General features: G+C 43.5%; 1 protein-coding gene across 4 annotated transcripts in view; it reads left to right on the forward strand.

The window, feature by feature from the left end:
- EPHB1 (EPH receptor B1) overlaps positions 1–14216 on the forward strand; it is a 451907-nt gene that overhangs the window by 389581 nt on the left and 48110 nt on the right. For all 4 annotated transcript variants that reach the window (XM_074033728.1, XM_005545827.4, XM_045386941.2 and 1 more), the window contains 2 exons: positions 2339–2586; positions 10047–10262. In XM_074033728.1, the coding sequence (XP_073889829.1) occupies positions 2339–2586; positions 10047–10262 (464 nt within the window). The remainder of the gene's footprint in view (positions 1–2338; positions 2587–10046; positions 10263–14216) is intronic.

Here is a 14216-nt window from a genome sequence, read left to right on the forward strand (position 1 = left end):
AGGTCTGTATTGTCTAGTACTTTTCTTTAAATTTTACTCATTTTAAATACTAAATAAGCTATTGTAGTGTTTGTCTATGGAAGATGATGCTGCAGTAAATATATTTTTAACATACAAATTCAAATACTGGTACTTCTACTTCTGGATAAAGCAGAGATAAGAATCTTCAGCAGTTCGTAACCCAAGAGTGAGCAAGGCAAAAGCCAAACATATAATAATAAATATGATACAACAACTTTTACTGGCATGTCTGCTATGTGCCAAGCACCACAGTGGAGTGGATGTGCAAGCTACAAACATGCATGAGACTTGGTCTGACCTCCAGCAGTTCACCAAAAGAGCATATGATTCAATGTGAAAACCAGTGTTGCAGCCAGGTGCAGTGGTGCATACCTGTAGTCCCACCTACTCAGGAGGCTGAGGCAAGATGATTGCTTAGCCCAGGAGCTCACATATAGCATGAGCAACATAGTGAGACCCCGTCTCAAAAAAAAAAAAAAAAATAGAGGAAGGAAGGAAGGAAAGGAGGGAGAGAGGGAGGGAGGGAGATGGGAGGGAGAGAGAGAAAGGGAGGAAGGATGGGAGGAACGAAAAAGAACAGCCCCCCAAAACAAATAGTGTTATAAATGATATTTATCTGAGTGTTAGGTCCATGTTGAAATCTTCCTAATGGTGCTTAACCAACCTCTACTCCAGCCCCAGTTTCTATCAAGTTCTGTTGACTCTGGAGCAGTTTTTCATAATAGTCCTTTCATACAGCTTCCTTCCAATCTTTTTTTTGCAGCAAGAAAACAAAAGGAACTCCCAAATGAATCACAGGAGCAATGTTAACTTGCCTTTCTAATATGGCGAGTAATTTCTCTGATTGCTCAGTTTGCTCCAACATTTTCTTCCAGAATCGGAAAGTGAGAGAGAAAGTTTTCCCAGCAGAAAGCCATGTTTCTTTTGCTGCTCTTACAAGTAGACATTTAACTGCTTCACATGAAAGAATTGGAAGTTACCAAGCCAAATTAAATAATAAAATAACTTTTGAAAGCATGTTAAACAGGATTCAACAGGTTTTTTTTGTTTTGTTTTGTTTTTTTTTTTTTTTTTTTTTTTTTTTTTTTTTTTTTTTGAGACGGAGTCTCGCTTTGTCGCCCAGGCTGGAGTGCAGTGGCCGGATCTCAGCTCACTGCAAGCTCCGCCTCCCGGGTTTACGCCATTCTCCTGCCTCAGCCTCCCGAGTAGCTGGGACTACAGGCGCCGCCACCTCGCCCGGCTAAGTTTTTTGTATTTTTAGTAGAGACGGGGTTTCACTGTGTTAGCCAGGATGGTCTCGATCTCCTGACCTCGTGATCCGCCCGTCTCGGCCTCCCAAAGTGCTGGGATTACAGGCTTGAGCCACCGCGCCCGGCCAACAGTTTTTTTTTTTAAGGCAGCTATGAAGTAGTGTCACCATAATTGTTTTTACTGTTGGTGACTTTACTGTGAAAATGTTTCAATGTTGTGGCATGCATGGAGGTGTGCAGCTCATGCCTGTTTAGAGAAATAACTTGCTATTCATCTGCCAAAAGTGCAGTTAGCTGATAGCCTCCAGCTGCAGCCCCTTCAGGGTCGACCCCGGCTTTCCTGCAGAGGCCCAGCTCTTCCCAGCAGCCCCCAGCCAGTGACTGAGCATGGCAGGGATGTGAGGGCCGGGCTGCTTCTGCAGTAAGAACTCTGCTCTGGCTCTCCCTTTTGGGTTAGCTGGGATTTCATCAGGTCTGCGTGGTGATCTTGGGCTGTCTGCCCAATCCTGCTTCCTCTCACTTTTGTCTTTCACAAGTGAACCTCTTCCCTTCCTAACTCCTCAGTGTCTGTTTTCTGGGGCACTCAGTAAACACAAATGCTCTCCCAGCAGTGTAGGAACATAAACAGTATACATCTCATTCAGAGGGCCAAGGTATCTGAACATGTCCCCTATCCCCTGAACGTTCTTGCACCAGGATCTGCTCAAAATGAATCATGATCCTGCCAAAGTGAAACTGACTCTTTCATTTCTATTATTCAGCTGGGACACAATGGAAAAATTAAATGTGGGGAGAAACAAACTCATATATATTCTGAAATTCCACTTTAGTTACCCAAACTCTTTCTAAGTATCAAGGTAAGGCATGTACTTTAGTAATCCTTTTGTGTTTGCCATGAACTGGTCACAGCCAAAACAATATAGTTACAATGAGAGAAGACTGTTTCAATTCCCGTCACTTTAATCACAATTCCACTTGGAGCACCATTGTTCTCCATTAGATGCCTTCCCTCTTGGTTCCACAGACTGAGAAGGAAGAGGATATTAATGGCATTTTTGCTGTTGCAGGGGAGTTTGGAGAAGTGTACAAGGGGCGTTTGAAACTGCCAGGCAAGAGGGAAATCTATGTGGCCATCAAGACCCTGAAGGCAGGGTACTCGGAGAAGCAGCGTCGGGACTTCCTGAGTGAGGCAAGCATCATGGGCCAGTTCGACCATCCCAACATCATTCGCCTGGAGGGTGTGGTCACCAAGAGTCGGCCTGTCATGATCATCACAGAGTTCATGGAGAATGGTGCATTGGATTCTTTCCTCAGGGTAAGAGCAACTCAGGGGTTTGATGACGCACTTGGATGCAGGCGAATGGTGGCTGGGGAGAGGGGTTCCATGAGTACAACCTACCATTCAGGAATCGCCTGATCCAGTGTGAATGGGCATTGGAGATGTTAGCAGAGATTTGTTGCTGAAAGAAGAGAACAAAACAGTGCTTGTGGGATCCTCAGGAGGAGGATGGCATGGAGTAGGGCATTGACAAATGCTTGTTGGATGAATAAAATGAATAGAGAGGGGCAAAGAATGGCCATTGGCATCTGCATGAATCACAGAGATTGAGGAGACTTTTGGCTGCTGTATAGCCCTGTGTGATTCATGCAGACAGCCGTGGTCATCTCTGCCTTTCACCAGCACAGCCACCCTCCCAGACTGCTCTGCATTTACAGGTTCATTTACAAGGCTGTGTCACAAGCATCCATGGGTATTTCTGTGGTTGGTGAAGATTCCCAACCAACTTGCAGCAGAAGTAGGGAGTTGCTGAAGGCCTTTGGCTGGGAGACCTGTAAAAGATCATTGTCAGAATATGCCCAAAGTAGAGCCAGGCCCACAGTGAAACCGTTTTCATTTCCGTAGGCTATCACTGAGCACCTAGATGAAGGGTGAGTGAGAATGGCCATGATGCTGATATCTGGGGAGTGGAAGCTGATAGCTTCAGCCAGGAAGCAGAAACTGAGAGCAGAGGGTCCAGTGGGCAGCATCAAAGAATGGGCAGAGCCTTCTGAGCAGGAACTTCAGGGTGATACCCAGTAGCTGGCTACATTGCCAAAGCAACCAAACAATAGCTGTGGCTGCAGATTAAATGGTCAGTCATGGACACATTGCTGGGATCACTGCTCTGGCCAGGCCCTATTCTGGATGTTGTGCCTATAGAGATAAAGGAAACCTTGCTCTAATGCTACATAACAAATCATCCCCAAGACCTCAGTGCCTTAGCACAACAACAATTTCTTTAGATCATGAATCTGCAATTTGGGCAAGGTTTGGGAGGGACACCTCTGATCCATGTGGAGTCAGTTGCAGTAGCTCAAGGGCTGAGGCTTAGAATTGTCTGAAGCCTCCTTCATTCATATATTAGGTGATCAATGCTGAGTGTCAGCTGCCACCTTTCTAGGTGGCCTGTTTGGACTGCCTTAGAGCAAGCTGGGTCTCAAGAAAAAGCATCCCAAGAGAAGAATGGGCAATCTGTGTTACTTTTGTGACCCAGGCTAGGAAGCCACATAGTGTCATTTCCAACATAGTGACAGGCCCAGATACAAGGGGAGAAAACAGGCCCCACATTTTGATGAAGGGACATCAACTCAATGTCTTCTTACACATGATAGCTGGGAGCTTTTGTTATGTTCATCTTAGAGAGTACCGCCTGCCACCAATGTAGTCCCTACTCCTGCTAGTGCCCAATGCTTCTAGCAATCATTTGCCTATCTTATACTTTTCCCCCCATGAGTTAAGTACAGATGTAGTAAGTGGAGAAGTTCTTAAATCTCCCTGGAGAATCTAGGGGAGGCTTCAAAGAGGGGGAAGAATTTATCTGAGATTAGAGAAGAAGAATTTGTCAGACAAGCAAGAAGCAGGCAGGTAGGCTGATGGAACAGCAAAAATAGTGTATATGAAGGCCAGAGTAAGTGTGGACCTGTTTGGTAATTTATCAACCCCTACATGGTAGCTCCAGCACTCAGAAACAGAGCTTAGGGGCTGTAGTGTGGAAGGGTAGCTGGGGCACTTGTCTAGAAGCACACTGCTGAAGCTACCTTTGTACAACAGGAACATGCTTTTTGCCCAGTCTGGGTCACTAGGCAGTAGTGGCGTTTGTTTTTCTGGGGGTGCAGGGGTGGGGAACAACTGATGTAGATTATTGGGCCCGTGCACCTTCCCTAGGACAGCCTCCTTGAGGGTATGGGGTCATGCTTTGTATTTGGAAACAAACATATACACCTAACACAGTGCACACCTGGTAAATGCTAGTTGACTGAAAAATTATTTCTCAAACAAAAATGCTAGGGAGTGGCATGAGAGCTCCAGTCATCCTGTGTGTACATTATCTCTCACTGTCCTTGCTGCCACACCTCTCATGTCAGTGCAAGGCATTGTCTATGCTTTCCTGGGGACATTCATTTATGATCAGAGATCTCATGAAGACAGTTGAATAAACAAAGTTGAATAAACTTGAATAAAAGGCAATGTGAGAAGGAAAAGCATTTTCTGGAACCACTGTCAAGACCCTTTTGGGAGTCATTTATTTCCTACCAGTCAACTGATTGGACTTCAGAGAGAGCCACTGCTTGATTTGGGGACTGTGATCACACTCCCTCACTGGAGTATGCAGGAGAACAGGGAGATTCATTCTCAGGAGCCGGCAGAAAATCAAAACCCTACACTGCTGTTCTTCCTAGGGTCTGTTTTCATTTGGGGCCCAGGTCACGGAGGCATGTTGGACACCAGCATTTCTCATGATGATGAGCTGAGCTTGCAGGGGAAGAAAACCTGGGGGCAAGAGAGGAGCAGAGGAAAACAGAGGAGCAGGCATGGTAAGAAAGGAGTGGTGGGAGCAGGCAGTGCCAGGAGGAGAGAGGGAAATGAAGCATTTCTGACTCCTCACACTGCATGGAGGCAGGTAATCTATAAATCTAATTTCAGCCTTACTACCGAACCCTGGAGCATAGCAACATTAATTGACGTATCTGCTGCTTGATAAAATCGAAAAATAGGTCATCAGTTCAGTTCTACAGGGTCCATCTTCTGGGAAGTAGGATAATTTTAGGATCCCTACTCAGAGAAGAAAGGAAAAGGATTAGTCCTCAATTTCTGCAACTGTTTCCTCCCCTCCAACTTCTCCTTTCCCCCTGGTCATAGCGTCTTTGGAGAGTGGCTACAGTTCTAGCCCTGAATCAGCATGTGAGAGATACCATTATGCTTCAACCACACATTCAGTAGATGGTTCATTATTACTAATTTTCTAAAAATTATTGTGCTGTGGATTATATAGCATACAAATCCATAATTAAATTTTTCCTTCTTGACACTCAAATTCAAGGGCTTCAACCTGGTGGCTCTTCTCTAATATTAGGAACAATTCCTGAAGCTGTGGCCAGTATCCCATGGTTTAGTTAACATGGTTCTTGACATGCTCCATAAGGCCTTCTTGCCTAAAGCTTGGCTTTGCGGTTGCTGCTGGTTCTTCCACAGATAATCATAACTGGAAGACACTTGAAAGTCACTGAGTAATGTCGAATGGGGACATTTCTCATCAGAGAAGCTCATTCATGGGCTGCAGCTAGAAGATAGCAACCCAGAAATCACGAAGAGAACACCAGATTGGAAGTCCTGAGACCAAGGTTCTGCTTTGGCTTCTGCTGTGAGTCACCCTGTGACCTGGAGCAAACCTGTTAACTCAATTTCCCAATTTATAAACTAAAGGCATTGAGCTAGGTGAGCTCGAAAGGTCCCTTTCAGTTAGGAAAAATCTATGATTCATTTTCTTTGAACAAATCAAATAAGGATTTCATTTCCTGAAGTGGATTCGTCAATGAAAGTTGAAATACCTAAATCCTTCCTGTCTAATATAAGGACCAGCAAGTGGCTTCGGTGCATTTGCAGAAAAGCAATTTCAGCAGAAAGCACTTCATGAAGGGAGGAAGGTTTAAATCACCTCACCTAGACCTGTATTTCTTCTCTGTGCTATGCTTTTACTATGTGCTCAGCATGGAGCCAGGTCCTTTCCCAAAGTCACCAAGAAATCAGTTAGTTTGTGTGTGTGTGTGTGTGTGTGTGTGTGTGTGTGTGTGTGTGTGTGTGTGTCTTGTTCATCTTTGAATGCTACTGTTCATATCTCTGGAAGTTCTTTTTGGACAATTATACCAATCAACTGAGCATGTAACAGTTAAACATGCCAGAAAAATCTTAATATGTTTTTATTTTTAAATTTCACCAAGGTTACAAATTCAACAGACATGACCCTACCTATCTTGATATGTGGTTCTCTTGAAGATTCTAAAGAAAATATGTTGCCCGTTGCAGAGTCAGCACATTCCAATGGCAAAAGCACGAGACAGGAGTTAGAAGACCCAGATAAGACTAGCATCACTAATCCATCATGGTTCTTCTCCCTGCGAAGCTGATGCACAGCGTTTTTCTCCACACAGCATTTGAGGCCACCATTACCAGTTGATCAGAGATGGGCTTGTCAGTGGAGAAGTGATTTACCATTCTGAACTTTGATTACTGGTATAACTCAAAACCACACCGTGATTTAAGGCTGATCACATACATTTTCTGGACCTCCTTTATGTTGTCTGTGAAAACAATATAATATTGCCTGCCTTGCCTACTGCACAGGACCAATTTTAAGGATCAAAACATATCAAAACATGTAAAGTATTATTTACCATTCAAAAGTCAAGTGACGGATGCTACCCACATTTGTGACTAGTTGATCCGAAGTTTAGGCCTGCATCATTAGATCCCAACCATCTACTACAATTACAGATGCCTATCTGTTACCTACTGAGCTCAGCATGTGGTGAGTACTGGGCTCCCCAAGAACAATGATCCCAGGATGTTTCCCCCACACACCCAGGAAGCCATGAGAACCAGAGTTCTGGTCCCAGATGTCCTCAGTCTCTCTCACCACGCACATCTGAGGTACACGGAAACTGAATTGTGAGCCGTTACTAAGGCTCTGCTGATATTAGCAGGGATCACTGCTACCATCTTAGGGCCCACAAGGCACTGAGCTAGGACCTTTCATATGTGTTATCTCTTCTAGTCTCACCAGAACCCTATGAAGAATGGACACTATGTTCTTATGTTATAGGTGCGGAAATAACTGCTCTGCAGGTTAAATAACTTGCCTAAGCCCACACAACCACTAAGCTGCAGAGCCTGGATCCAAATCAGGTCTGCTGGTTCCAAAGCCTGGACCTTTAATCATTTCTTGGTCTTTTTTGACCCAAGAAACTATAAGGATGACTAATCTAAATTTTAAAACAAATCGGATAATAAATAAGCTCTAAGAAGACTTAAACATCAAAGCAAAAACGTAAACACATTGCTTATGCGCTTTCAACATTACTCTTCTCAAAGTTGTTTAAGCCACCCCAGTGCTCTCCCCAAATGCCATCGTTTTTAGGGAGACATTCCATATGTGTAGACACTGTTGCCTACACTTACAGAGAGGAAATAATAGACTGAATTGAAAAAATACAAGCCATGTGACTTGTGGCTGAGATACACCTCTGTAATATAGAGAAATTGCATGACAACTTTCTGAAGAGGCAAATCCACAGAGACCTACTTGGAGAAAACACTTGGTGCTAGCAACAGCCTGGCTAACTTCTTGAGAAGGTGTTGATTGAAGTGTATTAGTGAGAAGGAAGATCCGCATCACTCACTGCACATCCAGCTCTCACAGATGGGCAATGTGCTGAAAACCAGTCAGAGTTTCCAAAAAGTAGCTCTATACTTTCTTTTTGAGTTGCTTAGAAGAATATGTTGTGGAGAAAGCATACATCCCTTCTCCTGGGCAGGTTGGGAGGTGGTTAAGGTTAGAGTTAGAAATAGCCTGGAACTTGGAGTGTGTCAAACACAGTGTGTTTGGGGGCCCTTCTACTGGCAGACATCTCCAGGAGGGGAGAAAGTCAATTTGCTCTATTCCTTCAATTGATCAAGGAGCATAACCCCCAGAACATAGATCCAGGCTTGCAATCTTGCATGAGGAACAGAGTTTCCAACAATTCATGCAATCATTGTTAGACTTTTTGATTGCTGTTGTTGTTGCTCATAAGTAGAGTATTTTTATAATAGGTCTTTTATTTTTCCTTGCTTATTTTTGCATAGAAATGCTTTTGCAGTAGCATATGCATGTGAGTGCACTGTGTAACATCTTGCATACAGTAGATACTCAATGATGGGAGCTCTTCTCATTGTCTATGCTTTCTGGATTTCACATAAGGACTCTGGGACGCAGGTCATGGTTGTTTTGCCGAGTACCTGTGTTTAGCAGTAAACACAGAGTAGACCCCAAGTGTCCTACTTCCACCTCTCCTCCAGTCAGAGCATTCTAATGACTAGGCTGTGCTCTACTTGTAGAACATAATTCTCAGCCCTTTGGGGAGCATTTGGGGCTGGACTAGATGGGGAAATATGTTCTTGGCAGTATAGCCTAGGGTCTACTGATTTAACTGGTGTGTACAAAGTCGAGACCCAGGAGCTTTGGGGAGACAGGAGGAAGACACTGTTTTATTCACTGAAGAGTCTGTTGTCTAACAGAGGGAGGGCATCCACCCAAGAAACTCTGAGCCCACAAATGATGGGAGAGAGGGCAGCACTGCAGGTTGCCATGAAGAAGAGCAGCAACAGCTCCCATTCACTAGGAGAGTTCCCTTCTGCCAGACGCTGTGCATGAAGTTCTCCTGACCCACGGTCCCTATGAGGAAGGTGTGGTTATACCAGTCTAAAGGCTGAAAGCCCTGGGATTACCCAGAGAAGGTGCTTTACACGCTTGATTTTGGAAAGAGGAAAAGATGTGTTCATCATTCATTCAACTTATGTGTATTAAGATTTTCTATCTACCTTAAAGTTTACAGCACTGATAATACTATGGTGACCAAAGAAGACAGAGTTTTTGTCCTCAAAGAGTATAAAATCAAGCAGCAGAGACAGACAGACAGACAGATACACACATATGATTAAAACTTGTGATATGTGCTAAGAAGAAGACTAAGAGCATGCACTAAACATTGTCATCAGAAAGTGCTAGTCGTATTTGAGGGAGGGGGCAGTTAAAGGGTTCCCTCTCTAAGAAAGTGATATTTAAGCGGAGAACTGAAGGGCGAGTAGATGTCGATTGTTGGAGGGAAAACAGAGGAAATAGCACATGCTAAGGGCCCTAAGTCAGGAAGAGTTTGTTTTGGAAAAGAAGAAAGGGTGCCAGTCACTGTGGCTTTAGTACATTAGTGATGGATATGGTGGCCTAAGGTAAGGCAGTAGCTGATCCCAAGCGGTCTCGTGGACCATGCTAAGGAGTTTGGAGATTTTTCTTAATGCAATGGGAGGCTATTAGATATTTTTAAGCCAGGGACTGACATGGCCTGATTTATGTCTTAAAAAGATGGCTCTGGCTGGAGAGAATGGATTGGGGGGCGGGCAAGGAGGCTGTTATAGGTGATGGATGGCAGCGACTTGGTTGGACTGGCGGCAGTGGAGATGGAAAGAAGTAGATGGGTTTCAGATGTAATTTGGAGACAAAATTGACAGGGCTTGGCAAGGAGAAGAGAACAAAGCATTCATGGAGAGGGATGGGGGATGGGAGTGGGGGAGGCAGGAGGATGCAGTATGTGGCTCGGCCTGGAGCAGATGGAAGCTGACAAGCAGCAGGGCCACAGCATCTCTCCCTCTGCTTAACCACTGAAGCCCGTCTTGATCCCAATGCCCTCTATGTCTTATTACAGCAAAATGATGGGCAGTTCACCGTGATCCAGCTTGTGGGTATGCTCAGGGGCATCGCTGCTGGCATGAAGTACCTGGCCGAGATGAATTATGTGCACCGGGACCTGGCTGCTAGGAACATTCTGGTCAACAGTAACCTGGTGTGCAAGGTGTCCGACTTTGGCCTCTCCCGCTACCTCCAGGATGACACCTCAGATCCCACCTACACCAGCTCCTTGGTGAGTCCTTCTTGGCATTCTCAAGTAGAAGCATGGCATGAGTGAAAGGGGACTCTGCGTGGCTGGGAACTGTGGCAGAGCACACTGGGAGGGAATGGGATCTGAACTGAGCTCTCCACTGAGAGACCAAGATGCCAGGAGGACTATCCAGCCGGGAGAAGCCATAGTAGCTGGTTGTTCAAGCAAGAAAGCAAGCATTTGGGCTTGGACTGTGAGGAAGGGACAGTGTCTCTTATGAAGCTATAGTGTTCCTCGGGAAGAGGAAATTTTGGAACAGCTGATTTGAGGGAATCCAAGCAGGTAGACAGTGGCACCAGAGGCATCTGTCAGCAGAGAGCAGACCCCAGGCATGCATGAGGCCTTTGATCTGCAGCTGGATTGGGCGCTGTGTCACCAGGTAGACTCTTGATCCCCTTCTCTCTTCTCTCTGTATTGCTTCCAAATAGCTCTAAGTACCGTCTACACGATGAGTACTCTTAAACTTGTATTTCCTGCTCAGCCTCCCCCTCTACATTCTGAGCAGCACTAATCATCTATATCCAACTGCTTAGTTCACACAATTTCATTTAGAACTTTAACAAGCCCAAAATAGAGCTTGGGATTTACTCTCCAATATCCTCTCCCTAGTCCCTCCATCTCAGTAGTTGGCACCACTTAACTAAAAGATGAAACCTAGGAATGATCTTTGATTTCTTTCTGTGTCCATCTATTTTAAATCCCTCAGCGACCCCCATAGGGTACCAAAAAATCTATCCCTCTGTCTCCATCTCTGCTTCCCCCAATCTGTTCCAAAGCACTATTCCCTTTCACCTGGATTGTTACAGTGGCTTCCTAACTGGTGTCCCTGGTTTCCTTTTGTCTCCTTACATCCATTTCAACAGCACCCAAAGTGACTGATCTACCTACTTACCTGTCTACCTGTCCATCCTCTTTAAACCTGTGAAAGTAATGCATGATTATTATAAAAATCAAAACAATACAGAGAAGTAAAAGGAAATGCCAATTAGAATGGCAATCATTAAAAAGTCAGGAAACAACAGATGCTGGTGAGGCTGTGGAGAAATAGGAATGCTTTTACACTGTTAGTGGGAGTGTAAATTAGTTCAACCATTGTGGAAGACAGTGTTGTGATTCCTCATGGATCTAGAACCAGAAATACCATTTGACCCAGCAATCCTTTACTGGGTATATACCCAAAGGTTTATAAATCATTCTACTATAAAGATACCTGCACATATATGTTTTTTGCAGCACTATTTACAATAGCAAAGACTCAGAACCAACCCAAATGCTCATCAATGATAGACTGGATAAAGACTGTATATGTGGCACATATACACCATGGAATACTATGGAGCCATAAAAAAGAACGAGTCCATGTCCTTTGCAGGGACATGGATGAAGCTGGAAACCATCATTCTTAGCAAACTAACACAGGAACGGAAAACCAATCACTACATGTTCTCACTCATAAGTGGGAGTTGAACAACGAGAACACATGGACACAGGGAGAGGAACATCACATACCAGGGCTTGTCAGAGGGTGAGGGGCAAGGGGAGGGAGAGCATTAGGACAAATTCCTAATGCATTCAGGGCTTAAAACCTAGATGATGGGTTGATAGGTACAGCAAACCACCATGGCACACGTATACCTATGTTACACACCTGCATGTTCTGCACATGTATCCCAGAACTTAAAGTAAAATTTTAAAAGAAAAAGAATAAAAAATAAACTAAAATTCCCCTGAGGCAGGGAATGGTAAAGTTTTTCTCAAAGGGCTGTCTAATAAATATTTTAGGCTTTGCTGGCTAAGAGGCAAAATGAAGGATATCATGTAGATAATTATATAACCATTTAGAATGTAACTAACCCCGTAAGAAGTTATAAATGTCATTCTTAGCTCATGGACTATTAAAAAAGGGACCAGCCAAGTTTAGCTTTCAGACCACAGTTTATCTACACCTGCCAATTTCAACAATTAGGTGTGCCTTCTTTGGCATTTTTCTCTTCGGTCAAAAATTTGAACATTTTTATTCTACAAAATTTGGATCATATTATGCCTATTCCTCTGTGATCTGGGGTGTCTTTTGGGCATCGTTGCTGCCAAGATTACTTTTCTGAAAGTTAGCAAACATTCACACTCCATCCACTGGGAATGTATGGCGCTGGGCTTCAGCATCCTCACCAGACCTGGAGGTGATCAGCCCTCACAAAGGGTTGCTGCTCCAACAATGAAAAATGATGCCTCATTTTAAAATTTCACATATGTCTACATTTTTTAAATTTTTAAATTTAATTTTTTGATTTTTAATTTTTGTAGGTACAGAGCAGGTGTATATATGTAAAAGGTTTATGAGATGTTTTGATACGGGCATGCAACGCATAATACATCATGGAAAACGCGGTATTCATTCTCTCAAGCATATATCCTTTGTGTTACATACAATCCCTTTTAGTTATCTTAATTGATTTTTTATTTTTTTTTTAATTTTTGGAGATGGAGTTTCACTCTTGTCATCCAGGTTGGAGTGCAATGGCATGATCTCAGCTCACTGCAACCTCTACCTTCAGAGTTCAAGAGATTCTCCTGCCTCAGCCTCCCAAGTAGGTGGGATTACAGGCACCCACCACCATGCTCAGCTAATGTTTTTGTATTTTTAGTAGAGATGGGTTTTCGCCATGTCGGCCAGGCTGGTCTTGAACTCTTGACCTCAGCTGATCTGGCCACCTTGGCCTCCCAAAGTGCTGGTGGGATTATAGGCGTGAGTCACTGCACCTGGCCTATTTATTCATTTTTTGAGACAGTCTTTAGTCTGTCATACAGGCTGGAGTGCAGTGGCGCGATCTCGGCTCATTGCAGCCTCTGCCTCCTGAGTTCAGGCGATTCTCCTGCCTCAGCCTCCCGAGTAGCTGGGACTACAGGTGTGCGCCACCATGCACTGCTAACTTTTTTTTTTTTTTTTTGTATTTGTAGTAGAGAAGGGATTTTGCCATGTTGGCCAGGCTGGTCTCGAAATCCTGGCCTCAAGTGATTCACTCGCCTCGGCCTTCCAAAGTGCTGGGATTATAGGCATGAGCCACCATGCCCAGCCTCTTTCAGTTTAAAATGTACAATTGAATTATTATTGACTATAGGTACCCTGTTTTGCTATCAAATAGTAGGTTTTATTCACTTTTCCTGGGTTTTTTTTTTTTTTTTTTTTTGGTATTTAACCATACCCCCTATACCACCCGCCTCCCCAACCACCCTTCCCAACCTCTGGTAACCATCCTTCTACTCTCTATCTCCATGAGTTCAATTGTTTTAATTTTTAGATCCCACAAATAAGTGAGAACATATGATGTTTATCTTTCTGTGCCTGGCTTATTTCACTTAACATAATGACCTTCAGTTGCATCCGTGTTGTTGCAAATGACAGGATCTCATCCATTTTTATGGCTGAATAGTACTCCATTGTATATAAGTAGCATCATTTTGTTTTAATTTACATTTTCAACTGACTGCTAGTGATATTGATATCTTTTCACATGGTGCAGGGATTTGTGTTTTCTCTTCTATTGTTTGTACATGTCCTTACCTATTTTTCTACTGGGTTGTTTGTTGATTTCTTAGAAACTTATAGAAAGTCTATATTACAGATATTACTCCTTTGCCTGCTCTGTGTGATATAATTTATCTTTTCCCCCATCTGTTATTCTTTTATATTGTTTATGATATCCTCTGGCTTATAAAGTGGTTAACATTCATGAAATAGCTGTCTTCTTGGGTTACCTGGTTTATTTTAAAAGTTATGTTCACTCCAAGGCTATAAAATATTTCCTAGTGTCCTGGGCTATTTTATTGGGAAGGGTGTTTGTTTTATATTTGAATATTTAGTACCTGTGAAATGTATTTATTTTTCCCACCATTTTATTTTGAAAAATTTCAAGCACACAGAGAACTTGATAGAAT

This window comes from Macaca fascicularis, chromosome 2 (genome assembly GCF_037993035.2).
Source record: "Macaca fascicularis isolate 582-1 chromosome 2, T2T-MFA8v1.1".
NCBI classification, from domain to species: Eukaryota; Metazoa; Chordata; class Mammalia; order Primates; family Cercopithecidae; genus Macaca; species Macaca fascicularis.